General features: G+C 51.5%; 2 protein-coding genes across 3 annotated transcripts; one reads left to right on the plus strand and one right to left on the minus strand.

Annotated features, from left to right (window-relative positions):
* Positions 1–734: 734 nt before the first annotated feature.
* Positions 735–7,843, plus strand: LOC105695180 (transmembrane protein 114). 2 transcript variants are annotated; one of them, XM_012416530.2, is made up of 8 exons: positions 735–889; positions 967–1,181; positions 4,180–4,455; positions 4,540–4,639; positions 4,712–4,961; positions 5,589–5,666; positions 5,777–5,914; positions 6,207–7,843. In XM_012416530.2, exons 4-8 carry the CDS (start codon positions 4,607–4,609, stop codon positions 6,455–6,457), a joined length of 750 nt encoding a protein of 249 aa, XP_012271953.1. In that variant the 5' UTR covers positions 735–889; positions 967–1,181; positions 4,180–4,455; positions 4,540–4,606; the 3' UTR covers positions 6,458–7,843. The 2 variants fall into 2 exon arrangements, with proteins under 2 accessions (XP_012271953.1, XP_012271952.1); XM_012416529.2 differs by lacking the exon at positions 967–1,181.
* A 900-nt stretch (positions 7,844–8,743) lies between these two features.
* Positions 8,744–22,417, minus strand: LOC105694920 (voltage-dependent calcium channel gamma-5 subunit). The gene is made up of 8 exons (XM_012416061.1): positions 22,183–22,417; positions 11,099–11,191; positions 9,770–9,913; positions 9,603–9,691; positions 9,394–9,549; positions 9,129–9,320; positions 8,874–9,040; positions 8,744–8,778 (listed from the first exon to the last, which is right to left on the minus strand). Exons 1-7 carry the CDS (start codon positions 22,415–22,417, stop codon positions 8,885–8,887), a joined length of 1,065 nt encoding a protein of 354 aa, XP_012271484.1. The 3' UTR covers positions 8,744–8,778; positions 8,874–8,884.
* Positions 22,418–27,858: the final 5,441 nt, after the last annotated feature.

The following is a 27,858-nucleotide window of genomic DNA, read 5'->3' on the forward strand; positions in this document are numbered from 1 at the left end:
ACCTTGCCCTCCCTTTCTTCCTTGGGGAAGACCGGGAATAAAGCCCAGGACTAAGAAAAGCTCGCGTGACCGCCTGCCGAGCGCTTGTCAACAACAACTTGTTGCTGGACTATTCTTGGCGAGGTTCGCGGCTCGTTTTCCGCTTTTCCCGTTCCTAGGAAGAGAGATGCGGCCGAAAACCCGCGGAAAACGTATGGACAGCTCGGTCTTCTCGCGGGGTAATGCCCTGTCCTTAGACCGAGGACATCTTCCTTCTTATCAAGGCCTTTGAATTTTTTCCCGCCTCGATATTTCATTCAAGAGTGTCCCAATCAATCGATCAGGGCGATAGGTCATCGTTAACACATGCTTCTGGATTTTTTTCTCATAATTTGCCCTAAAATTAATTTTTTCTACGTCCGTCATCGTTATTGATGCATTCGTTGGGAGAGTGGCTTCATTTTCTCTCATTTCGATTTCTTCGATTTTTTTTCCGCATGCGTGTAGTCTATGTCTGGTTTAAGAGCAACTTGATCGATGGATCGATGGATCGATTCGAGGATCTATCGTAGGACCGTTTTGGTGGCTCTTTTCTTGGCGCCGCCCGGCAGGGGAAGCTTGCCAGGTCCGTAGGGGAGGGGAGGCTTCCCCCACTCTCCGGCACCCCCCACTCTTCGCTTCCCCCACCATCAAGCCTGCGTATCGACAAGTCGAGCTTCTCGCGCAATTCGAGCTCGAGCTTCAGTGAGGTTCGGCGAGGCCTGGTGCGCGGATCGCCCTTCTCGCGCCTCGTGGTGGCAGGATTCGTCCTTAGGACGCACCCAGGAGAAGGAGGAAGGGGAAGAGTCATCCCGCTGGATTCGCACTTCGGCTCCCAGCGGGCTCGGGCAAGGATCCCATCGAATAAACCGTACGTCGCCTGCCAGAATAAATAAAAAGGATAACGGAGAAAATAATTAAACAGGATAATTATCGAATTTTATGCAGAGGGTGGAGGAGGATTAATCCCAAATAAATAGGTGGTAGAAGATCCACAGGAGGGTTGCCACTAATAAAGGATCCTTTTAAGGGGGAACATAATTTTCAAGGACGTCACGCGTCCTTCCAGGACCTCACGAGGGGATTTAAACTCTTCCTTGCTGCAAGGATGCATTTATGCGGATGCAACTCATCCTCCCACTTATTGTACATGTGATAAGGAGGTAATTTGGAGCAAGGACTTAATTCCTCCTTATCGTATAGTCCCGCAAGGACCTCTTCGTTCACTCCTCATCAATGAAATCCTTCCTTCCCTCGAATGATCTTTTTTCCCGATTTTTTCCTCCCCCATCGATTGTCACCGTGGTCTCCCCTTGCGCGGGGGCGGTCTTATCAGGCGGAAGCGATCCCACCCTTCCGTGATAAGCGCCCTGTCGTCCCCAGGGATGAAACGGGAATCTCGGGAATGGGGGACTCCCTTTGAGAAACTTTCTTTTATGGATATTCTTCTTTTTTTATCCTCTCACCGGGATGGTACTCTAGGAAGGGCTCCTTCGGGAGTCGGGGTCAGGGGTCAGTCACCTCGTGGAGTCCTGAGGGAACCCACGGAAATCTGCTGTCACGACAATGGAAAAGACCCCGAAAGACGGGACTATCGATCGCTAATGGGAGGGTAACATCATCCCGTTTTTATTCAGGGACTTTTCCGCTCTCCTAGTAGCAAAGCGTAATTTCCAAATAATTATTTCTCATCTTTGCAAAAAATATCCCAAGAGACAAATCCTTTTTTTTCAAATGTCTCGTAGATGTCATTAGAACATATTTAAAATATTTCCCGAAAATCCCATTGATATATTTAGGTTTAGTAATTTATGAACGCGTGTCAGAATTATACCCTTTAATTTATAATCATATAATGAAACATTTTTTTTCTTGACGATTATCATGTTTGCAATATTTTTTTAACACTATTTATACATGGTACACCCTCCACCCTCCACCCCTTGGCTCGCGGGCTTCCGGTGCGTGCGTGAACTTCTTGTTCCCTGGGGCTCAGGAAATATCGCGTGCATAGGGAGACACGTGAGGGACCTCTTGGTATTTTCATGACATTTCTGTATTATTAGGTATTTTTTAATTTAATCATGTGGCTCTTGGATAGGGCGAGATTTTCATTGAGGGTGGTTTACCAGGCAGTGATGCATCTCTTTAGTGTCGAGCTGAATTTTTTTTTTAAATTCGCTTTAGTCGCGTGCTTTGCGCATTAAGTAAGGGCGAATTTCATTAGGACGTGCAAGCAATATTGGACCAAACGTTGAATGCACTTATGGGGTCCATAGCGCTTAAAGGGTTATAAAAGAATTCAGACAACCATGGGCCCGAAAAATTGGGGACTAACAAGACTATCTCCCATTTCTAGAATTCCAGAAAAAATGGAATGCAGTTTGCAAGTAACGCGCACATAATCGATTTGTAGCCCTTTCGCCGTAAGGGCGAATTTCATTAGGACGTGCAAGCAATATTGGACCAAACGTCGGACGCACCTATGGGGTCCATAGCGCTTAAATGGCTAAAATAGAATTCAAACAACCGTGGGCCGAAAAAATTTGGGGACTATCAAGACTATCTCTCATTTCTAGAATTCCAGAAAAAATGGAAAGCAGTTTGCAAGTAACAAAAGCACATAATCGATCCCTCGGACAGGGCACCGGGCAGTTTCGCGGCCGCGAGTTTACGGCTTTAAGGTCGCAGCTGTGAGCTTAAATAAACCGGCCATTGGCTGTCGAGCTTGCGAATAAAACAATGCCGAGGGGATTGACGTCACAGTCCGTGGCGGGGGTGGAAGGGAAGAGGGAAAGGAGCTAGAAACCGGGCCTCTCTCCCTCGGGACCCCCAAGGGGCACTCCGGGGAGGAGGGAGGATCGCTCCCGTCTTCCAGACGTCGTCTGGTCCGGAGACTTGGCTAGATCCCTAGACTATAGTTAGATCGCTCGCAGATCGAGGACCCTGGCCGATCTCGGGATCCTCCGACCGAGTCAATATAAATAAACCTGTCGAGCTCGTCTTGTCACTTGTCGGCCTTGCGGGAGGCGAGCGATTGCGCCCTAATCCATTCCTGGATTTCCTGGATGATCGTTATCTTCCTTACTCCTCGATATGCCGAGCCCACGTGACATTGAAACTTATTAACCCATTCCGGACTACCGCATGTATGCGTACGACGTTTGGTCCAATATTGCCTGCACGGGTTCGGGAATTTCGCCCGTATGTCAAAAGAGCTCCGTCCAATGTGAGCATCACATCCAAACAATCGAGTCTGGTCAAGTTCACTTGGAAGACGTAATTTCTCATATTTCATGGAATTTATTAACATTCATATCGACCTCGCGATATTGCAGCCAAATAATTGATTATTATATGAATTGGTGATTTCCAATATCTCGGATCCTGGCGTATCCAGCTTCCAGAAAAAAAAAAAAGGGGCGAATGATGGGAGGTCTTCCTTTAGGTGGCCTCTTCAGGGAATAACAAATTGTCGACTCGGTAATTGATAAGGTGCTCGATCTCGCGCCCGAGGGTTGAACACTTGATCGAGTTGTTATCATTCGCCGGCCTCGGTATCTCTTGGCTCCACTTGGGATCTGGCTAAGTAGATTCAAGTTCGTGCCAACTCGTTTCTCAGATTCGGTTAATAGGCACTGTCGGCGGGCCATCCTTATCTCTATCTTTTTTTATCTATCCACTTTTAATGAGACTCCCATGATATCGAGGTCGGGGCTGGTCCTTCGACACGTGTGGGCTCAACTCGGGTTGACGTAGCCTAGGTCAAGGATCCATGGCTGCGCCGCATAAGTCGATAAATTATTCCAGACTGCCACCTGGATAATGGGCTGATCGATCGCAATGAGGAGGAACGTTGCCTTGGAATATTGATAAGAAATCGACACGTAATCATTCTACTTGTTAACTGACATGCGGTGTATCGATTGAATTTTGGCAATTTATGTGCGGCATTTTTTATGAGAAATTTCCACATGCCGACGTATGGGGATAATGGGAAGCATTGTCTCGTAATGTTGGCGCACTTTCGATATGACCAATTTCCAATTATTGATTAGTGGGGTTGACGCGAAGTGGGTATTTAATTTTTTTCTCCCTTCATTTCTTATGGGGTGTGACGTATCAGGGATTTGGAAGGTGCAATTGTCCCGGTAATTCCAGGTCGCCGCGAATGAAGGAACTTGGAGGTACCTCCACCTGGATTTCGGCGAGAGGTCTGCAGATTCGTCGAGTCAAAGTCTCGGAAAGCCCCCCTAGGAGAAAATCGAAATAAGCGGATGATCAGCTGATCAGCTGATCGGTCGAGGACCCGATCGCCAGGCCACCATGTAAACGCGTAGGCGTCCCGGAAGTAGCGTAGTGATAACGTTATCACGGGACAATTCATCCCGTCCTATCCGGAGAAAAGTGCCGAGATTAATAGTAATCCCACTTTCGGTAAGAATTGTCATGCTCTAATGTCAATCCTCTAGTGTCAATTTAAAGACATCAGAAGAAGGTAATAACCAGTGACTTTCGCAGGGGACCATTTATCACTGATAAGGAGAGTCCTGGGGGAATTTCGAGGGAGATAGGGAAGGAAGGAAGCATGGCGAGTCGCATGAAGGCGTTGTACAACCAGGTGACGTTTCTTTTTGAACTTTTTAATTTTTTTCAGATTTTAATAAGTAATAGAATGGTTATGAAATTTCAGGTGTTGTTTGAGAGGAGGATACTTTTCGGGTGCACTGTTCTCGTCGGTCTTTGCGCTTGCTTTTGGGCGGTTTCCATCGCTATCGATCATTGGTACATTTTGGAATCGTCGGATGGAACAGGATTGACATGTCTCGAGTCAAGAGGCAATGGCAGTGTCGGGCTCTTCAAGTACATGGGGCTTTGGAAGTACTGCGAGTACGGTACAGAGAGAGTCGACTCCGGGACCTCCACGGAGACTAAGCCATATGGTAATTGATAATCCATTTTATCTAATAGAAATTCCTCGTTTTATCTAATAGAAAGGGAGAACGAGAAATTCCAGGGGTAGACAAGAAATCCGTGAGAAATTTCAGAGTAATTAGAAATATTAGCAAAAATTGGAGAGAGAGAAAAATTAGAAATATTAGCAAAAATTGGAGAGAAAAATTAGAAATATCAGAAAAAATTGCAGAGAGAGAAATTGCAGACTTTAGATAAATCGGAGGAAAAAAAAAGAAAAATGAGCGATCTTAGAGAAATCGTTGGGAAATTTCAGAAAAGGCGGAAGCTCGCGCTCAGAAATTCCCGATTATTTCGGGCGGACGTTTATTTGACTTGGGGGCGTGATTTCCCGGCTGATTACGTAAATTGTCCCTGGCCGATGTCGATTGACTTGGTTTCGATTGATTTGGTAAATGTCCCCGAAGCCGGGCCGACTATTACTCGATGACTCCGTAGGCGCGGATTTATTTCCGGCCGGCTGCTTATTTTATTTCCCCGCTTACACGAGGTTTACCTCGTGTCTCGTAAATCCTCCGAAGCTCTCCCCTCTCGTAGCTCGAATAACCCGAAATTGCCCTGTGCCGAGAATTGATGGAGGGAAATTCGACTTTCAGTGATCTGCAAGTTCCACAACATGTTCCCCGCGGAGACCCCCGCCAAGCAAAACGTGGACCTCGACCAGACGGTGTTGAGTAAGTCTCCAGAAAAAATTCCCACTAGAATTACAGCTCCTCATGAATCTGCATGATTTTTTTGAGAATTTTTGATAAGGGTTATCCGAAGGAAAAAAAATTCATTTTAGACTACTCGAGGACCCAGGGCTCCTTTGCGGTTATGAGCATGGCGATCATGCTCATGGGCTTTGGATTCTCGATTTACACCTTCCGGAATCCTCGATACATGTTCAAGAGGCTCGCTGGGGGTATTCACTTCATCGGCGGTGAGTAATTCCTGATAAGGGCGCCAGCAAGTGATAATGTATACTCTCTACTCCCATGATAAGCATTCTTGATAGTTGCATTCTGAATTCTGAGGTCCAGCCTTATCATGATTTCCTGTAAGACTTTTCAAGCCGTTTTTATGCGAGCTTTCAGGGGAAAAGCTTCTCTAATTTTTCAGGATAACCCATTCTAACCTAGACTGATTAGTCCTTATATGTTTATTTTGACTGCTTCTTATGATAAGCCTTTTTTGATAAGACCTCTTTTTCATGTCTCGATTGTCATTTGCAGCCGCCTGCGTGATGGTGGTGATACAGGTGCTCTTATCAGCTGCCGAGTACGAGAGCGACAGGTGCACAAGACAGTCATCCCCTGATGCGATAATGACCTACGACTATTCCCTGATTTTGGCGTGGTTCGTCTTTATCGGGGTGCTGATATCAGGCTGCGCTTTCATGATCTTCTCGAAAAAGCGAAAGAGGGACAGAGCACCGACCGAAGAAATCGCCATGGCGGACGAGCCGACGATAATAGGTCGTTAAGACTATTCCCCTCTTCTCTTCTTATCACGTTATCACATTCGCGCACCTCGGCGAAATTAAATTCGCCCAGAGATCTTCGCGGGTCTCTTCTTATCGGAATTTGCCTCTAATCGTGCCAGCCTTCGACCAATTATCGAATAGTCATTTTTCTCATCGTCTTTTCACCCCTTCTAACGTTATCAATCCGCTCTGATAAGAGGTGGCGGTAACGCAGGTGCCTTTAAAAAATCAGGGGCCGGGACATTTTCTACCTTATCGACTGCCTCGGAAAGAGCAAGGCCGTCCTTTGATAAGAGCGACTGATTTTGGGGAAATCGTCATTTGATGAGTGTCTTCTTTTTTTTACAAAAGGAAAGAAAAAAGATCATTATCTCGAAAATGGACGGATAATCTTGTCGCATAAGGAGGCGAAGAAAAAAAAAAAAAGTCGACCCTTGCCGCTAATTTTATCGATATCTTAGTGTTTAATTAAAATCCTTTCTACTTAGGCGTTTAATATTTCCAGGGATTTCCCGGAGATTTTCGGAAAATCTTTTGGAGGGATTAGAAAATGAATGAACTATTGAGAGAGTGGATGGATTTCGATGGTCGATCGCCGAGACATTTTTCGGAGCCCTACTGATAAGCGTTGTCACTGATAATACTCGTGTACATAGGCTAAGGCCGAGGTACACAGGAGAATAATTTTTTATTTTATTTAATCGGCTTAATTACATGCTTAGATGGTGTCCGGCTCCATTTAACTTTCAGTGACGTCATTCGCAAGGACGTTCATTCTTTTCATATTTCTCTCTCTCTCTCTCTTTTGTCATTTCTTACAAAGTTTATTTTATTTTATTTTTTTCGGAATTCTCGCACAGAGAAAAATATTCGGTTCATCGATACAATCTTTCCTGGATTAGCCATTGAATATGGTTTACGAGAAGCAAATGTCTCATTACACCAAGTGTTAAAGTAATTCGTTATGTTTAACCAAAATATTCGGTTTATTCCCTGAAATGTTTTCTCAAATTGACAAATCCGTTCATTTGAAACAGTTCAGTCGATTGGCGCAAAGAAATTTGGTCCGGTGATGAAATTTAATTACTTAAGGTAATTTTTTTTCTTTCCTTTAAATGAACTTGAATTTTGTTAAGTGAACCTATTTTTTTTTTTTTTTCTTCGTGCAGATTCGAATTTACAGTAACGCTGATTAAGGGGCAGTGCAGGTTTCGAGTAGAAAATTACGTGATTAGCCAGACGTCGGGCGATCGTGCATTAACGGTGCAATTGTTAATATGGATTGTCGGCGAGGACTTTTTCCAAATTTTTATACCTCTTATCTCTTAAGGAACGCGTCGACCTCTCTACCTTTGCCGTGAGTCGACTTTACAAAATTTATATANACGTATAGAAAGTATATGGGAATCTCGCGTCTCCTCTTCTCAACGGTGGCGAGCCTATTCGCTCAAAAGACATTTATCGTGTAAATAATAAAGTTACTTTTTCCGCAATAATCCCGCCATACGGAGTTACCCAAGTCCACTTAGGATTAATTTACAAAATTTGCAATAACATTTCTCTAGTTTGACTTGCGTACGCCAATTTCATACCTAGCGTAAAAACCGGGAAAAATGGCGGATCTGAATCTTTCGCCATATTCTAATAAACGCGACCTCTTTGTTATCTCTTCCGTGTTAATTCCCTTTGTTAATAATTTTATGAACCATTGACACGTGGACAAGACACGTCCCGGGCTTTTGTCACTCGGCTTTGGCTGATTACATCCGAAAGTTCCTGAAAAATCGTCCTTACGAGGACCGATCGTCCTTATCAGCGATCGATCGATCATTAAACATTGATAACCCCCGGCAGGAGATTCGGCACGAAGTCGTCCATTATCTCAGCGAAACGCCGAATTATCAATTAATTCCCAAAGTTCCTGGAAAATCGTCCTTACGAGGACCGATCGTCCTTATCGGCAGTCGATTGGCTCTGATAACCCCCGGCAGGAGATTCGGCACCGAGGCGTCCATTTCCGTCGGCGAGACGCGGTAATTTTCGATAAACTACCTAAACCCTCTTTTAAGAGTCCTTATCACTTAGTCCTGAGAAGTCCTCCAGGGTCCTCCTCGTCCCTGAAGAGCGACGTCGATTCGCCTTTCCTTATCAGGAAGTGCATAGATCTCCGTCTTCAAGGCTGGTCCTTGATGATCCTTTCCTCCTCCCCGAACCCTTGGTCGGGGTCTTCGAGATTTCCAGGATCTTCAGGATCTTCAGGATCTTCAGACTTCTCGTCCTCGCTCGCGTCGCTCTCGAGCCTCTGCACCAGCCTCGCGTACCTTGAAGAAAGGTTGAAGTTGAAGTACAATGTTGAAGTACTAGTGCGACCTTTCCTATCTTTTTTTTTTTTTTTAAGGAAGGTCCTTGAAAGTACCTAACGCTGTATCAGACGGGGGTCGTCCTCCTCAGGGCGTCCATCGTCCAGTCACCTGTCCGCAGGGGCGGGGGCGGGGGCACGGGCTCTTCGAGGTCGAAAGTCACGAATTCGTGCTGGATGCTGGGACTATACTCTTCCTGCAGGACGTCGGCGGTGGTGCTCACCTGGAGAACGTAAAGATTTAAGTTTGAAATGTTTAAAAAAAATATAGGAAAAGTGATAGAACTATTTCTTTTTTTCTTAACGCCGTACCGTCTGATTGGTCAGGTCCCTCGGGAACTGTCGAGGGTACTCCTGGTAGTCCAGGCTAGGAGGAGGGGGCAGGAACTCGTCAAAGTCCACGTGGTCGACCGAGTCCCTCCCGAAGAAGTATCTCTTCTGGTGGCGCTCGCAGAGGAAGCTCCCGTGGGAGTGGTTGACGTGGTTCTCCAGGTGGTACACACCCTGCTCAATATCTTAATCAGTACCCTCTATTCGGAGGTAGTACATCGAGATAGAAAAAAGAATACCGCCGTACCCTGTAGCTCTTGCGTCGCGACGCCTCCTGGACCAGTTCCTGCTGGTGCCAGGATATGTACAGAAAGATGGCGGAAGTCCCTGCGACCTCGATGGTGATGAACCCGCTGACGTATAGGAGAAAGGAGAACCCATACCGATAGATGAACGGTGGACCCTGGAAGAGAGAGGTGTAATCCCTCCTCCTAATCAGGGCTTATCAGTACCCACCTGGAAGGACGACCTGGGCCTCAGCTTGCTGCCGACCTCGGCCTTGAACACGGATATGTACATGACCATGCCCACGAGCATGAGCAACCCTGGAAAGATGTTAACCACGTGTCACGAGACATGTGACATATCAGGTGTGACTTATCAGGTGATAAGGGATCGCTCACCTGAAACGATGAAGACCACCCCCGCAACGAAGACGCAAAGTCGGTGTTTGGGGTGAGCCACGTGGGCGGCAAAGTAGCAGACCTCAGCCACGACCAGCAACAATGTGGCCCCGAAGAAGAACATGGCGGATTTGGTAACAGCATCTAGAATTAAATAAAAAAGAAAAATCCTCCGATTATATACTGCATGATAAGGGAGTGGTTATCACTCCAGGAACAGCAAGGACCCCCTCGATACTCCGCTATCGCTCCAGTTTCGCCGACCATTCCGGTCGTAAATATCGGACGATGCACGGGTGCATGTACACATAGATAAATCCATGTACTCGTGTATTCATATTTCCGGGTATATAACGTATATATAGATGTATGTACATAACGTGTATGTGTGTATAACGCCGCTTTTCGGCGACTCCGTGCTTTTATTAAGCCGCCTCCCCCGTCCGCCATCCGTAGAGCCGCGGGGTACCGTCCCCCGTGAGTGCGAGAAAGACAGAGCGAGGGGCCGGCCCGTTGGTGCGAGAGAGACCCCGCCACCGCGAATTATTCACGCCGGGGAAACTGTCGCGGCTTAATCGCGCGTGCGGCCTCGTACGTGCCTTCGAATCCGCGTCCCGAGGTGCATCTACGTGGGATCGATCCCCGCGTGCCGATAAAACCGCGATTAGTAGGCTAAAGTCGGGGGTCTGATAGAAACGATAAGCGCGATAAGGGGAAGAAAACCGAGGGGGAGGTGAAAAGTCGGGATAATGTGATAAAAGGGGCTTCGAGGGGGTCGATCGACGTCTGCAGCCCCCCCTCATTCCCAGGTTAAGTTATGCGAGCGCAGACGTCCACCCTCCACCCCTTCAGGGTGGAGTGGCCAACCCCGGGAATACTCTTCGGGAATTAGGGCGCAGGGCTCTGATAAAGCACCCTGATAAGACCGTAGGGCCTCCGAGTGTCCTTTTCGAGGGGTCGAGAGGAACCGTTAGGACGCGATCGACTCTGATAAGGAGCAGAGCGATCCACCAAGGAGGGGGAGGGGTGATAAGCGCTCGACCTAATCGCCTCCCCCGATAACGCCCCGGCGGTCTGGGCTCGTTTGCTCGGACATTGTCCAATCAGGCCGGCAAACTTCGGTCCACTTAACCCTTTGGTCACCCACCCCCACGAGGAAAGGAAGCACGTGTCGCGTCCCACCCCCGGGGGGAGGGACGCCCCCGCCTCATTGGGGGTGGAAAACCGCGATTCCCTCGGTTGTTCCTTTTTTTTACAATTTTCCCCATTTTTTCCTCCCCTCTCCACCCCAATACACACAAATTAGTGGATTTCTTGTACTCTACTCACATGGGATCGCCATGGTGGAGTCGCTGGGGTCGGGGCTGTACTCCTCGTTCGGGAAATAGTCGATGCTCGAGCACTCGTACTCCATCAGGGAGCCTGAAACCGAAAGAGATCACTTAGATTAATGTCTCCCGACGCTTTACTATTTGTATTAATATTCCCGGGTTTATCGTTGCCCTCCCCCTTATTTCCCTTAATCACACCGGAGACCCCGCAAACCCCCGCGTATCGATTCGAGGGGGTGTGTTGTGTCGACCGCAGCGCCTCCACGCGTTTTTGTCACTTTACTTCCCGGAATAATTTCAGGCCGCTTTGAGCCCTTCCCGCGTCGCGACACCCTGTTTCTTTTTCTCCTCTTTCAAGCCCTCCACCCCTTTTTTCAACCCCTAAGCGCGACAAATCGCGCGATGTCACGCGCATCGTTTCCCCCGGAGAGGGATTCAAGGGTTGCTTTCAGGGATGCTTTTTTCTCTTTTGCGGTTCCTTTGTTATCCTCCCTTTTTTCTCTCTCTCTTGTTAAAGATGATATTAAAGCCGCTGAGAAATTTAATCGACGTCGATAAATTGAAATTTATTTCTACATATATATTTATAGGCTGACTCTTTAATATCACCTTAAGGGCGTGGAAAATCTGGAAACGAAGCGAAATCCCTATTCGATATTTCTAGGGAAATTTTTCCCGGAGGTTCCGTCGTGTCGACGCGCCCCTCGGGGGTTTCCGATAATTTTTTCCCGATCGACCAATACCCCGGGTGAAAGAAAAAAGAAGAAAAAATCGCAAAGGGCCGGCTCGAAATATAAAAACTCCGGAAAATCTGGGCAATCGAGTCGGCGGGCGAAGGGGGCGGGAAAAGCCCCGGGAAAGAGGGATAAATGTGGCGAATCGAGACGCAAGAGAATGGAGGAAAGAGCCGGGAGTCGAAAATCGCTCGAGGCGCCCTTTGTTACAAACTAGACCGCGAGTAATCGAATCCTCCCCGGGCAGATCGGCTCCGATTTTTCCTTTTCCGGGGATTTTCGAGAAAAATTAGAGCCAAAATAGTGAGAAAAAAAAATTTTTTATAAACAGATCCGGAAATTCCACTCGAGTGGCAGAAGCACCACCCCTTCGCAAAACCTCGATTACAACCCCCAAGAGGACGTCGAGGTCCCTAAAAAATCTCAGGAGTGGATTTTAACCCCGGGAGGGAGAAAAGGGGTGGAAAACTGATGAGGGAACTCACCCCTGGGGGGGAGGGATGAAAGTAGGGTTTATTGGCAATCTCGAGTCGGCCGTCATGGCGACAAATTTCGAAACAGATTTCCGACCACCCCCTCGATTGAGTCTCGATTACGTTTCCCTGAATCGAGGGGTTGAGATTGCCCCCCCCTCCGGGTTAGAAATCGCGACTGCCATTTCCCACCCCCAAGAGGCACCTGATATCCGGGGGTTGATAAGCCCGGTTATCAAGGGGGGCGATAAGGATCGATTAGAAATAAGAACAACAACTATTCCCAGGGAGTTTACATGGTGGATTGCAAGAGAGGGGGAGGCGACTAAGCGCCCCCTCCCAAAAATCGGAGATTTCACCCTTGGGGGCGACTTCATCTCGACGGGGGGGTGCGCGATCTTCTTGGTGCCTCCCGAGGGTTGCTCGACCAGGGACTCCACGAATATCGGGAAGCACTCGGTACGAGTTTCCCTCAATGCGGAGTTTTTCCCGACGAATTTCCCCGAACCCACCCTTGGCCCCAACCACCCCCGGGACGCTCCCAGGAGTGTTTCGCGATTTCCTCGGAGCCATTCGACCCTTCCGCCGTGGACCCCTCGACTTTCCGGGAGGTATTCTGCGAGGAGGACTTCCCCCAATGCACCCCCTCCCTCTTACCTCCCCCCCGAAACCGCATCACGGGCCTCGACATGTTTCATTACAGACTTTTCCGACGTTCCCTCCAAGATTTTCTCGTTTCGCTAGACGTCCCTCCCTCCATCCTCGTTTTGTTAAAAAGGAAAATCTAGGCACGCTGTGGCCCCCTCCCCCTCACGCCACCCCCGCCCGCGACGGGGAAATTGGCGGAAAATTGCTACGGAAGAGGAGACGTTTCGAAAGCGAAAACGGGGATGATCGATCCGTGACGGGGCTCGAATAGGAAATTCTGTAAACGGTGGGTATTAAAAATGGTCGGGGGCGAGGGTAGTTACACCCCCCCCGGGAGAGAGGGGGTGGGATGAAAAACGAGCCGCGCAAGTCGGCGAGTCGGTGCGCTCACGTAGCCCTTTAATTGGCTCACGTTTAGCCGGGAAAGCCGGTGGAATAGCAATATAACGACGAAATGGCGAGCCAAGGTGGGAGGGGGGTGGGTAGGGGGTGGGGGTCTGGGGGTGTCATCGAGCGATATCGATCATCCTTCATTATCTCGAGATCGGTCGGTTAGAGAGATGGAGTGGTAATGGATATGCAGAGAAGAATCGTAATTTCTGGATGAAGGGGTGAATCCTCCCCCTTTCGTTGTGGGGGTGCAAGTGCAACTGCTGCAGATCGCTCGGGCTTCTGGGAGTGATAAGGGGGCTGGAGATAGCGGAGATGCGACCTCGTCTGCTGGCTGAGGCCGCGACCACTTGGCCGGCAAGATGCGCCGTAACGAAGGGGTTGAAAGCCCCCCCCCCGACACTGGGGGAGGGACTTTTCTCTGGAAGGTGTGGGGCGTCTCCACTCGCCTTAAATTTCTGCGGGTTTTTTTTTTTTTATAAGCCGAGGATTTTTGAAAATGGACCGAAGGGAGGGAAGAAGGGGTGGGTGGGAGGAGGCGACAAAGGGCGGGGGTGGTAATTGGAATCTATCGAAGGGTTGGCAGGAGCGATTTCTAATTGGCTCTCGAGCCTTTCCATGGTAATGGGAGGGGGTGATGAGTACACCTCGTTATGTCAGAGGGGGTGAGTCGGGAGAAATTCCTCGGGGGTGACTTGGCAGGGAAAATGGCAGTAAGTCCACCCCTAGGGAGGTGAAGTTTCCTGGACTCCATTTTTCAGGACTTCCAGGGGAGGTTTTAGCCTTCGGGCGAAACTTTTTGCTCTTTGGAGAAACCACCCCTGACTTCGTCACGGAGGGTGGTATCGATTTTTAATCGAGGAGGGGAGTCGCGCCCAATTTCACGGCGGTGACTTATCAGGGAAGTAGAAGGCCCACCCCTGGGGAGTAGAACTCTTCTGATCCCTTATTCCAGGGCTTCTAGGGGTGGTTTTAGCTGCCGGACGCGACTTTTCGCTTATTAAAGGAACAATTCCCTGACTTCGCTCGGGGGGTGGGGGTGTCATGGCGAATCATGGGAGCGTGGGGAGTGCTTTTCGAAATTCGCCGTGGAACTTCCTCCGGACGAGGGGGTTCGAATGGGCCGTTCCGCCCCAGCATCCCTTCCGAGTCGGGGGTTGCGAATCACTCCCGGGGATGAATCGGCCGTTTATTCAAAAAGGCAGGTAAAACACGTCCCCCGGAGAGTCGCACTGAAGTCGGGGGGGTGAGAACGCAGCCCCTAGGCGATAACGCACTCGCAAAGGGGTGCGGGGGTGCGCGGGGGTGTTTTCGCGCTCAGCCGGGATATATCGATCGCTGATAGAGAGATAGCGCCGTTGTCTCCACGGAGGCGCCGCGGCCGAGGGTGGTTCCCAGCCCCTAGTGCAAGGGCGGCCGACTTCAAAGGGTTACTTTCGCCCCCCCTCACTCCCTCCCTCTGCCCCCGCGAAATCAGCCGAGCTGCCGGCCCGGAAGGGGTGGAGGGTACTCCCGGGGGATGCACCCTAATGCCTTCAACGACTAGGTAATTAATTTTCAAAGTGCCGAACCACCCCCCAAGTACCACCCCCCGGCTCTGACGAGCCGGATCAGAGGGGATGGAAAGGGGTCGACTCGGTCCAAGGAGCCTCGAAAAAGCGAGGGAATCTCCGTGGAATTCATTCTCACCCCCACTACGGGACTATGGCTTTCAAAGGGCAGAACCACTCCGAAATATCAACCCCTCCTCCGACGAGTCATTGGGTTAGAAAGGGGTGGAACGTCCGTTGATTGTACTCCAAGGAGTCTCGAAAAAGGGTGGGTGAAAATTCCCGTGGGATTCATTTTCCCTCTGTACCAACCACCACCCCAAATCAGGGGGTGGGTTTCGATCCGTCCTGTTATCTCCGAAACGAGAGGCGCTCAAGAGGTCGCTGCAGGGTCCGAACGCCCCTCTTAGTTTCACCCTTCACCCTTTACCCTAAGGGTGGCGTGATAGGGGTGTGGGGGTTGTGCAGAGGGTAAATAAAGGGACGATCCGCTCTAGGGGTGGAGAGAGGATATCTCGACTCTCCTCGGGGAGGACCGATGTCAAGTGGAGCCAGCTCGGTCGGCATTGCAAACATCCCCTATAGAGGGCGCCGGAACCGGAAGGGGTGAAGTGGATTCTTGCGGACCCGTGGGGTCTCTCCCCCCCCGGGGGGATCTCCTCCCAGAAGCCTTTCTTCGGAAATCCTCCCTGTTGAATTCCCGCCGGAGAAATCCCCACTTCACCCCTAGAGTTCTCCAGATTTTTTTGCCAACCCCCTTTTATTAATTCGCCCCGGTTTACGGGATCCTGCGCCTTGGGGGGGAGCGGGGGGGGGGGCTTCGCCTTTACGGCCCTGTAAAACCTCCCGAAATCCTTGCCAACTCCTCCCCAGTTTTACTGCCTTAGGGGTGCATGGACCGCGTAAAGCCCCGCGGGGGTGGCCCCCTCGTAAAATAAATATTTGCACTCGGAATATTTTTCTGGTAATGTCCCACCCCCCCCGGGGACCGGAAACGCGGATATCGAGCGGTGTTATCACCATAACCCCCTTCACCCACCCATTCATAGGACACGTAAGAAAGGGTTAACGCCGCGTCGATCCATACATGAGGCAACTCCACCTTAAGGGGGTGTGAGAATGGCACCCGAGAGGTCAATTGTTTATGAAACATTGAATTTAGCTCCGCAGTTGAATTCAAGTTCTCCTATATCATTCGCCTTATCCGTTGAATATCGGATAGTACAAATTGATCGGTCATTACGAACTCAACGACTTGCCGCCACCTTAAGGGTGGAAATCCCAAATCGCAACGATTTATCGTTACACATTGGATGAAATGAGTTCAACTATTTATCGTGAAGAGGTTTCAGGGGGTCGATTAACCCCCTAAATATGGGAATATCTGCGGGGTAAATCCTTAAGAGGTAAACTCGCCTTTGGAGGGACGATCGTCTTCGTTTTTTCGACTTTCCGCTTTCTTCAAGGAGCAGAACGCGAGGGGGGGGGGGCTGCAATTAGATTTTTAATAACGACTTTCGCCGTAACGACGTTTGCGCTTTAAACGGAAGAGAAAATCTCATCTCGCGGCGGAAGAGCCGCGATTCCGCGGCTCCCCTTTTAACCCCCGCGATTGCGGCAATTCCGCGAGCTTCCTTGAAGGGGCGCCACCCCCCTCGCCGGATATAATCAACGAAAAAAAGAAGGGGTTGAAAAAAGAAATGCAGAAGGAAAATGCGAACCGTCGTTCCGTTCGCTACCCCCGGGGACGCTGCTTCGGCGACAACCCCGGGATACATGAAATCAATTGCCATGTTATGATTTATTTATTTAATAACATACTTGGGCGATCCTCCGACTACTTCCGCTTCGTTCTGTTAATCGGTATTCCTTCGAAACCGTCGATTGAATTTTATTCCCACGATTAATGAGCGTTCCCTCCGTCTCTTCGATTTCACCCCCTCTATTCACTAATATCTTGTATTTTTAATCTTAGGGGCGGGATATAAGGGGGTGCAAAAAGGTCCAAGGGATGATTTGTGTAACCTCCAGGGGCACGAATTATATTAATGTGTGTATATATATATATGTATATTTACTTGGTCAGAGTATATATCCACCCCCGAGGAGAGCGTCCCTTGTCTGGGGTGGAATCGTGGCGCTACCAAAATGGCTGCCGGGAGAGGGTGGGAACGCGAGAAAATCTCTCCCCGGGGCCGAGGAAACTTTTTAATGGGACTTTTTTTCGATTCCTCCAGGCTCCTGCACCACCTTCCCCTGGAAAAAGGGCATCGTTTCCCGGGGGCGAGGGAAACGACGGCAGGGGAGGGTAGTTTCCGGCTTGCGAGGGTAACGAGTCATTTCCTACCCTGGCCCTCACCTGTGCCCCTCGCCCCTGCCCCTGGCTTTGCGAATATTGCCGACTAAACGTCGTCGTCGTCGTCGGGGGGGGGGGGGATTAAGGAAAAAGTCCTTAGAAAGTCTGGGGGATGAAACAACCCCGTGGCAGGAAAAAAAAACTCACCGGCGTTCCTTGACCGTTCGCCTCATTTTAATTCCTTACAAATCGTCCGGAAGGAAGGGGGTTGAATACCGGTGGGGGGGCAAAAACGCGACGCCGCATAAATTTGCATCCCCCTTCAAAGGGGATGCCGGGGATAAATGGGGCGGATCATCGTAAATACGAAAAAGCGTTTCAATAAGTCTGCGGCCGGTATTCATGGGCGAGGGGGGAGGGGGTCTTAAATGAAGACGAATCTTCCCCCAGCGAGTCGGGGGGGGGGGCAACAGCCCCCGTCTTCCACGGTTATATCGTTATTATCGCGCTCCCGGTGACCCGGTTTTTCCGCCGGGGGTGGCGGGAAATATATAGATATACATGGATACATATATATCGATGCCCCCGCGGATTCACCCCCTCCCCCTTCCTCCCCCCCAGGTTCCAGCCAATAAAGCGCTGACTGGGCGAGCTTTTTCGACGTTTTCATCCCCCCCCGGCGAAGTTCCGGTAATGCCGGAATATAAATTACCCCTCGACTTCCGGTTAACCGTGGGTGGCGGAAGAGGCTTTTATCACGAGCTATCAACCGATTCGAGTCACTTCGGGGGGTTGATAAGGAAAGGTCGTGAGTAAGCGTTCAGGAGGTTCGCAAAGAAGCGGGGGGAAATAATTCTCCTTTTATCGTTTTTACGTAGATATCACTTATCCTCGTTATCAATCTCTGCATTCTTTTTTTCTCTGCTTATCACTCTCGTGCGGACGTAACTTCCTCCGCTTTATCATTTCCACGTGTATATGATTTATCTCCTCGCATCCCTTGCTCGTGCACACGATACTTCTTCCTTCCTTATGCGGCATGGGGGTGGATATTTTTTTTCTAAATACACCCCCACGAATAGAGCGGGGGGGTGGAGGCAAATTGAGGGATAGGGGGAGGGACAACAAGTCACCCCTCGCCGCTTCCGGGGGTAACAGGTTGCAGGGTGCGTTCCCCCCGGCGGAATTGGAGGGGGGCGGGTGGGGTGAAAAAAAGAAAGGGGGAAAGAATGGAAACGGCGGAGGGCGGAAGGGGTGGGACAAAAAAAATGGCAGGAAATTCCAGCGAGAGCAAAGTGCATTACCGGTGTATAGACCCGGCCGGGGGTAAAACGTCCCGAAGTATCCGTTCCCCCCCTCGTCCCCCTTAACCTCCCCCATCCCCCGTATAGCCCCCTTTCTCACCCCCTGCACAGCCCACAAGTAATGCTTCATCTTTATCGCGAGTCGTTTCTCTTTTTTACGTACTTCCAGGATCCGGCTCGTCCCGGCAACCCTTCGGCACTGATCCCCCCCCCTGCCTCCACCCCCAACCCCCAAACTATCGTTTACTTCCGCTCGAGCTGGGCTCCGCTTTTTCCGGGGTACGCCTGAAATATCGCCCCCCCTCCCCTCCCCCTCACTATCTCTCACCATTAGTCGAATGCCACTTCGACGGGGATGTCTTTAAGAGGGTGGCGAGGGGGTGGAAAAATGGCGATGGCGCGGAAGAGGCCAATCGAGGCTGAAGGGGTGCGTGTACGCGTTTCCCCACACGATTTTCCATCCTCTCGTGTCCTTCGCTTTTGTTTCGTGCGAGGGGGATGAAAATCCAAAGCTGGGGGTGGGCGGGTGGGTGGTCCGGGATTTTTTTTTCTTTCGTTCTCCATTTTCAACTTACTCGGGGCTCGTAAATCGCGAGAGTATTTCAGACATCCGCCCCAAGGTAGAATTATGGCGATTTCATAAGAATTAGGGAAAAATGAAGGAGGAAGGGAATGGAAAGGAGAGAAGGGGGAGAAATTTTCGAGAAACAGGGAAATAAGAAATCCCGGGGACCCTGTTTCGAGATCCTGGGGCGCAGTTTCCGGGGCGGAAGGGCGCGGGGGATCGACGGGGGCGAGTTTCCGGTCGCCGCGGCCGCGGCAAGAACGTTTATCCCAGGGGGTGGAAACCACCCCCCGTTGGACGGGGAACTTGGCTAAACTGCACGGAAATCGGTTTACAACGCCCCGCCGTCCGATTTCGCCCGGTCGGTCGTCCATTACTCGCCGAATCCGCCCGGTCGGTTTGCCCCCCCCCCCTTTACCCCCCTTTTTCTTTTTCACCCCATCTCTCCCTCCCCCTTGCGCACCGGGTGGGCGCCATTCGTCTTCCGAACTATTCGGCAGCCAAGTACCATTTCGCTGGTTCTTCGTCCACCCCCCCCTGGTAGTTACACTCCCCCCGTGGTCCATTTTTCACCCACGACCTTCGCGAGGTAATGGTACGCGCCTTAATATCTGGATAATAAAGGGGGGTGGCTGTCATCTCTCCCGATTTACCTTGACGAAAAGGGATGAGGTGTCAGGGGTGATTTTTAGGAGCGTCCCCTGGGATGTCGCGAGCACCCCGTAAACGTCGATCTGGACTCCTTTCTCGTGACTTATGGGGCCCGAACCACCCCCTCAGGGTCGTGACCACGGTGGACGTCGTTCGGGGTGAATTTCCACGGGGCCAGTCGATTTTACGGGGGTTGACCTCCGCTGAAAGGGTTCGCGGGCCGAGCTTTCAAATTAAATGGAGGGTGGAAGAGAATGCCGGGGGCTAAGGCTGGGGGTGGCCTCTCGCCGTCTCGAAGGGTGCTCCCTGGCTTTTCAACGGGGCCGAAATTGCATTTCGCCCTGACGACGAGAACCCAATTTACGGCCATTTGCCCGATTGCGATTTTTCCCTCCCCTGGACTCTCCGCGACTCTTTCCAGGACTTCGGGGTGGAGTGTCGGAATTTGGGGGTACCATCGGTTAAACCATGGATTCAAATTTTTCCTCGACTTTCTCTAGAGGTTTTGGGGTGGAGCGAAAGCACTTTTTGTCCCCGGGAAATTCGAACCCACGTTGCGGGGGTGGCGGAAGAATCTCCAGCCCTGAAAAGGAAGAAGCCCCTAAAAAACGCAATCTCGATTCTGGAGGTATAAACGGGGGTGACTTGCCCCCGGGGTCTTCTTTCCGGGTCTCGTCTGAGAGGGAAAGTCTGGAATATTGGACCCGCTTTGATCTCGGTACTTTCACCCCCCTCGCTCGCGACTTTTTAATCGAATTTATTAACCCCTTCAGCCCTTCGACACCCGGGCGAGCGTAAAAGGTAAGTGCCATCGAGACTCTTGAAACTCTCCGAATTCGTCTCTGAAGGGTGCTCCTTTATCATCCCCTTATCTTCGCCCACATTTCCCACCCTGGTCTCCTCCCTCGAAAGGGCGAACGATGGCGTTTACACGGGGATCGCGAGTTCTCTTTGCCTTTTGTCCCCCGACGCCGGAAGCGGCCATTTTGCCAAAGGGGTGAGAAAGACCCTCGAGGACTGTTCCTCTCTCCTCGGCTTAATCAAATGATAAAAGCACCGCCGATTGGCCTCCTTTAAATCGCACAATGCCGGACGGGGCTATTTATGTGCCGCCTCCTTTTTCAACCCCTTTTGCGCCGCTTTTTCATCCCTTTCTGTTCGCGGCCTCTCTCGTACTTTCCTCCACTTCTCCACACTTTCCCCTCGCATTTCCCCGCACCCCATCGTTCGTTTTCTCCTTATTCTCGATTATAATTCCCTTGCACATTTTCCTGCGCTTTTTTCCCTCCCCCTTCGGGCGTGAATTTTTCCACTTTTCCACCCCTTCTGTCCTTCTTTCATTATCCCCTTTATTTTTCTTTGCCCACCTGGTCCTTTTCTTTTTTTTTGGTATCGGTCAGATCCACCGCCACCACCCTGGGGGTGGTTGCGCAAGGTCAGGGACCGGAAGTGAGGCGACCTCATGACCGACAACCCCCGAGCTCGTTCTCTCGGCTTGTTTGCACGGAAATCCGTGTACCGGGGTCTCGTCTCCACGATTGGACCACCCTCTTCCTCCACCCACACACCCCTGTTAAAAGGTGCCACTCGGCTCGGGACAGTTTCAATTTCGCTAGGGGATCCAATTTATGGGGAGCCGCCTTTCCATAAAACGAAATTTGATCCTGCGGAATAGGGGGTGGTTAATTCCTTCCTGGGCAATTCCTTAAACTCACCCTCGACCCCATTGCCATTGGTCGGTTTTTATGGGACGCCGTCCTGCCCGCCCATCCCTTGAATACGATAAACCGATCCGCCATCTTGAAATCCTTTGCAACCCCCTTAGCGAGGGGCGACTTCTGCCCCCTCTGAAATTATCTTCTCGCCTTTCGAAACCCGATGCTGGAGCTCTTTTATTCTGTCGGATCCAGGATTCGACTTTCTGGAGACTTTGAGGGTGGCTCTTTTACGGGTGGCGAACTCTCGTGAGATTCGAGGGTAGAAGTGGTGAATCGTAAAATACGGGGATCGTGAAATAATTAAAATCGACAACGCCTTTCGATAATCCGCTCTGTACATCATAATTCTACAATTATTTCTGTATTTCTCGATTGTCTTAAAATCTTGTGGAATCTAATTTTTGCAGGTTAGGAAACCCTCCCCTAGTCGAATGGATAAGTCGGGTGCACTGGATTATGGCAACTCAAGGTCCGAGGTAAAAGGGATGTATCGCGATCGCTCTTTAGTCCATCGCCGATTGAATTGTCCTACAATGTTCAGAATCTAATTTTCGCAATTACCATATTTGCAGGTTAGGGCAAGAGTTGTGGCGAAATAACGTTTGAGGTAAAAGGGGTGTATCGCGGTCGCTCTTTAGTCCATCGCCGATTTAATTGCCCTACAATGTTCCGAATCTAATTTTCGCAATTACCATTTTTTCAGGTTAGGAAACCCTTTCCCCGGGTGATTAGACAAGTCAGGGTTGGACTCACTTATGGCGACGCAGACCCTCCAGAGTCCGCTGTAGGTGAGCTTGCTGTCGGGCTCGGTGGATGCGTTGGCCGAGGGCGCCCTGGGGAGGCGCTCCTCCGTCAGCAGCCACTCTCCAGTGGTGATAGCGACGGTGATAACAGCCATGGACAGGACCGCGGAGACGCCGGAGGCGACGCCGAGCACCCCTCCGCCGGTACCATCCCCGTTGGCAGCGGCGCAGCACCGGCAGGACATCACGACCCGGCCACCCCCGGGAGCATGTCCTGGGTCCTGTTCCAGGACCGGGACCCCTCCTCCTGGGAACGAAGAAGCAGCAGAGAAGCCTTTCCGCGCCGCCGCTGATAACGTCCCCCCCACACCGGGATTCACCCCGTAATCTGCACCCCCTCACCCCCGGGAAAAAATTGAACTTTTAATCCCACGTATTAATTCCCGAGGGGTCTGTCAGACCCATTCGACTAGCCTTTCCGGGGGTTTTTCTCACCCCGTCTCGGGGGGTGGTTTCCCCCCGACGTCAGGGTGGTTTCCACCCCCTGGGTGGTTCGGATTATCGAGGGGCTTTGATCCGAGAGATGCACTCCCATGAGAGGGGGATGAGAATTTTCACGGTGGTGGTGCGTGTACTCACCCTATGGGGGGATTGATAAGGGATGGAAAAGTGTGGGGGGAGCAGAGTGCAGAGGAAAGTTTTTCCGGTACAACGGGGATGTTCCGGAAGTTCGCCACCCCGTAGGGGTGAGAGACAACCCTTTGTTGGGAAAGTGCGTGGAGAGCTCCGGGAAACGGGGGGACCTCCCCCTGGGGGGGGTGGAAAGCCAATCAGCCCCATTCTACCCTACCCCTCGTTTCACTGAAGGAAAGGAACATAACCTAGAAATTATTCCTACAATTCTTCCAGGATAGGACCACCCCTTGCAGACACGTCGCGATTTAAATTGCCACTTTTCTTATCACGTCTTATCAGGAGCCGATCGCTGCCCGAGGGAAACGAAAGGGAACGTCGACGGGGACGAGGTTTCACCGGGAAATGGCGAAACTGGGAATACGGGAGAATTGGGGAAAATTCAGGAAAATTCAGGAATATCGAGGGGGTGGCTACTCAATTTCTTGGGGGTAGGTTCTGATCGCTCTTATTTTTTTTTTTTTTTTCCAGTTTCTCAGTTTATATCGGTGCGTTCGACCTCGGGCGCAATTAGCCGCGGTTCCTGGGGGACTTCGCCCCCGTGAAAGACTCCTCTCCCCTTGTTCTCTTATTTTCTTACTTCCCCTTTTCTATCGAGGTCTCGTTTCATCCCTTTTTATTCCGGATCCGGATCGCCTTTGCGCGGGCTCTCCACTCTTCGTTTTGCGGATTTGAGCTCCCTTTGACAGCTCGAGGGGAACTCCCGTGTCAATGAGTAATAGAGGGGTGGGGGTGGGGGGAAGTCACCCCGAGAGGAAAAGGGCAAAGAGATCGCGGGGGGGTGACTTCAAAGAGTCCGGGGATTCTCGAAATTCATTAGACGAGCCGATCAAGGATCGGGATTTAATTCCAGACAATTACTCCTGCCTCCCCCTCTTCGAGTAAGTACAATCAGGGGCGGGGGTTGAATTAGCGACCCTGAAAAATCACCCCAGTCTAATTTCGATCAACCCTCCTTCCGTACATCCTAATCGTCTCACGAGAGACCTCAGGTAAAATTTACAGACACCGTGGGGGGTGATAATAAATTCATCGGGCCTCATGATAAGGCTTTAATCCCGACAATTATCCCGCGATTTTCCCGGGGATGAGCGTAATCCGCGATAACTGGGAGGATGGGGATTTTTTCCTCTAAAAAGTGACAATCACCTTGACGGAGAAGCACGGGCCGGTGTCGGGGGTCGGGGGCATTTTATCACCCCGGGGGGTGGCGTCGCGTGCCATTAATAAAGGCGTTATCACATCCAGGCCGCGGAGGGTGGGTGGGTGGGNAGTGCTCGCTCGAGAGTAAATTCAACAGGTGATTAAAATATTAACGGGCTTCTTCGCCGAGCTCGAGGGAGCCCGATGAGGGGTTGCGACCCCCCAGCGACTCGTCGGTTCAAAAACTGATAAGCGCCGGCCAGCTGAACCGATCGATCAATAATCGATCCCCCTCCCTCCCCCCGAACATCGAAGGCGTCGACGACCCGATAAGTATCGATCTCTCGACCCCTCGAGCTCGGGGATGCGAAAACGAGACAGCCCCTTTACGGGCGCGATGCGTCGCGATGACATAAGGGGGTGGGGTGGGGTGGGGTGGGGGGTAGATGGATCCTCGCGTCGCCTCATAAATATTTTATCACCGGCGCTGATTTCCGGACTAAGCGCCTGTTCCATTCAGAAGGGTGGGCGGGGGGGCGAAGCGCCCCATCGAGCTCAGAGGATGCACCTGTGACGCGTGCCGGTACATTTTTTATACCCCGCGTGGGGGGGGGGAATCCACCCCCTGGCGAGAAATTTCGCTAACCCCGGAATCCCGCAATCAGACGCGAGCATAATCCGCGCAGTCGGGCAAAGAGCCGGGGACCAATCAGCGGGGTGGTTTTTATCCCCCACCCCCACGGCCACCCCCTCAAGGAACCCCATCCGCCGGGGTTATTCGAGCCTAATTGCAATCAATTTTCCGCGCTCATTAGCGCCCGTGAATGCCTTCATTGAACGGGGTTGCCCCGATCGGGGGTGCGGTGGGGGCGAAAACCGAGACTACCTCAGGGAAAGGGGGGGCTGTCGTTCGCCCCTTCGTTAAGGGTTGCCCTCGCCTTCGCCGTTCGTTTCGGCTCTCGTTAAAGGCTGGGGGGAGCCCCCCCGATTGACGAGGGGGTGGTTCTTTCCTATCTTCAGATTTTTCTTCCATTTTCCTACGCACCGATAATCCCTATTTCCTATGCCTCCCCCACCGGGGGGAGGGGCCCTCACGAGAGTTGAGAAGGGTTTTCAGGAATTGTGGTGGGGGGGAGGTGGGGGGAGGAAGTCTCATGGGTTGCCAGGACGCCCGCAAAGGACCAACTCCGTAGTAAGGGAAGTTTCGGGGGCCGTGTTTCGAATTAAGCTTCTTTAAAGTTTCCCGGGGGGGAGGGGGGTGAACTTCCTGGGGAAGTTTCCCTCGGGGACCGCCATGGCGAATTACCGTGGCGGCGCCGTTCGGCCCGGGTATAAATAAGCGTCGCGGCGCACGCGGAGTCGCTAAATTACCTCCTCCGGGCGAATTACGGTGAGTTATCCCCCTCCCCCCATGCCCCACCTGAAACTTTTCCCCTAGGACCGGGGATTCTCCCTGGCGGTTGGCGCTACCCTTTCCGGCGAGAGGGGAGACTCCCGAATTTTTTTTACGGAATTTTGAGAAACCATTTTTGGGGGTTCCAATAGGGTGTGCGTGGGGGGGGCATCTGTTTGTGTGGGTCAGGATTTCTATTCATCTCGGGGGATGACTTCTGCTTCCAAGGAGTTTAGAATCGACCGGGCGGGTGGAGACACCCCCGGAAATAAGAAGGGGGGAGGGTGATGAACTGACATTTCACGGGGAGTGCGGCGCGGGGGTGATCGCCCCTGTGAGGAACCTTCGAGCTCCGATGAGAAGTAAACCTCCGGGTTATTGGCTTCGTTTCAACCCTCGCCCCCTCTTCGAATTTAATGGTCGCCTCGGACTTTTTTTTTCTGAAATTCCGGGAGAAGGGGGGCTTCCCTCCCCCAGCGGATCTCGTCGCGGTTTCTTCCCTTCTCGCCCGTTTTAAGGGGCTCGTCGCAACCCCCACGGTCCTACTATTTCGAAACAAGAGGAAATTGAACTCCCCCGAGGGCTAGGGGGAGCGGGGGCGCCCGACCCCCGTCGTCACCGGGCAAGGAAAAAGCGCCATCCCTGCGGGGAGGCTTCTTCATCCCCTTTATTTTGCATCCGGGATCTTTATGTTACTGCTCCTTGTACCTCTAGAACCCCGGGGGGGGGGTCGGGGGGGGATCTCAAGATTTTATTGCCGGACTCGATTTTTCCTCCAAGGAAGCACCCACCCCCCGCTTCGAGGGGCCATTATTGTTTCTCCTTTCCCACCGGAATGGGCTTTTCATCCCTCTCGGCGAGTTTCCCGCGTTCGAGCGCACCCGATGGGGCTCCTCCCCCACTCACCCTGCATCCCTCGGGACGCTTCTTCGCGAGATTGCGACACGTCCTTTGCGCGAAGTCCCGGCGAGGGGTGGAAGGAATAAGAATCGGGCACTCCTCCGGGAGTCGAGGAAAGGGTTAGGTTTTCGGCCGAGATTGGGGATGAAAATTCGCACCCCCGCCTGGATGTGGGGGGTCGGTGTCCGCCCCTGTCGTTCCAGGGATACGACTTCCGGTTGTCTAGGGGTGCACGATCTGGGTCGGGGGGCTGTTCCCGAGGGTGACGACCCTCCTGGAAAGACATCCCTCTCTGGGGGGTGTACTTGCTCCGGATGACTTTTGTTGATGGATCGTAAAAATTGACGGTAACAGTTCGCGGGGGTCGAGGTACTCGGTAGAGTCCCGCGCCAAGTATCGGCGTAGGGGTTGTTATTTAATTTCTTTATGTTGATTGTTTGTCGAAAAAAAAAGAAGAAAAAAAAAGAATTGAGGTTTTGCCGTGATTTGCGGAGTATTTTCTTGGCATTTGTCGGGGCGACAAGGTAAACTGATAAGCGCGCTTATCCGGAAACAATCCCCATCGGTGGCCGGAAGTGCGGGATTCAGGACACGTACCGGCTCGCACGATCCGTCCTCTTCGAGGTCGATTAATCGAACGGAACATTCGCCGCGACGACGACACCTCTGGGACCCGGGGGGGTGCGATTCCCGAGGGAGTGCCTCGTGGAGGAGAGAAAAAAAAAATTGGAAAAGCAATTTTTCATATACGCGATCTACGTACAATATGACGTGATAAGGGTGAATGAGAAGTACACCCCTCCCTCAATTTACGGGGTACTTTTTTTATATATCAATTTTTTAAGTAACATCTCAAAAGGCAAGCCGGAAGTCCTCTGCCAAATCCTCCTCTTCCTGATTACCTCAGAGATGGAGGTCGGTCCACCGGAAGCGAGCCGGAACCGGAAGTCCTCGAAAGTACCCCGGGGACCAACTTCCGGCTCGACGGATCGACCGGACGCGAGGCGGCCTCGTATTCCAAATTAATTTTCTGGAGAGACTTCAACCTATCCCGGATTTATCTCCACTTCCTCCGGGGGGAATGGGAAAAGGGAAATAAAAAATAAAAGGGAAGAGAGGAGAAAGAAAGGAAGAAGGTATCCGAAACGTCGAGGGACCGTGGAAGAACTTGGCCGTTCCTAACCTCTGGAGGATTTCCCTCCTTCCTTCGCCCCATCCCGAGGGAGACCCCCGGAAACGTTCCCCGCGATTTTTCATCCCCCCAGAAGTTTCGACCATAGGAAACGCCCCGGAAATCCGAGATTCCTCCGGGGTTGGGAGACGCGTTAAGATTTCAGCCCCCCTCCCGGGAGGGGGGATTAAAATGGGAATCGAAGGGGTAGAAAGGGGTAAATCCTGGGATGCAGATCCAGGGATGGTAGGATTTCTGTCAAAGAGGAGATGGACACGTCCGGGGGCGGAAATCGTCTCGGGGGTTGAGATCGAACCCCCCCTAGCCTCCTGGGGGTGGAAATGTTTCACCCATCAGAGACCGGAAACTGGGAGGATGTAAATTAC

Source organism: Orussus abietinus, unplaced genomic scaffold, assembly GCF_000612105.2.
Source record: "Orussus abietinus isolate OABI.00-Male unplaced genomic scaffold, Oabi_2.0 scaffold86, whole genome shotgun sequence".
Lineage (NCBI taxonomy): Eukaryota > Metazoa > Arthropoda > Insecta > Hymenoptera > Orussidae > Orussus > Orussus abietinus.

Coding starts and splice junctions, on each gene's coding strand:
- LOC105694920 (XM_012416061.1), bottom strand. CDS start 22,417: ATGTCCTGCCGGTGCTGCGCCGCTGCCAACGGGGATGGTACCGGCGGA. Junction 9,914..11,098: donor CTCCACCATGGCGATCCCAT/GTGAGTAGAGTA, acceptor ATTTAATTCTAG/ATGCTGTTACCAAATCCGCC. Junction 9,692..9,769: donor GGTGGTCTTCATCGTTTCAG/GTGAGCGATCCC, acceptor ACATCTTTCCAG/GGTTGCTCATGCTCGTGGGC.
- LOC105695180 (XM_012416530.2), top strand. CDS start 4,607: ATGGCGAGTCGCATGAAGGCGTTGTACAACCAG. Junction 5,667..5,776: donor CCTCGACCAGACGGTGTTGA/GTAAGTCTCCAG, acceptor AATTCATTTTAG/ACTACTCGAGGACCCAGGGC. Junction 5,915..6,206: donor GGGTATTCACTTCATCGGCG/GTGAGTAATTCC, acceptor TGTCATTTGCAG/CCGCCTGCGTGATGGTGGTG.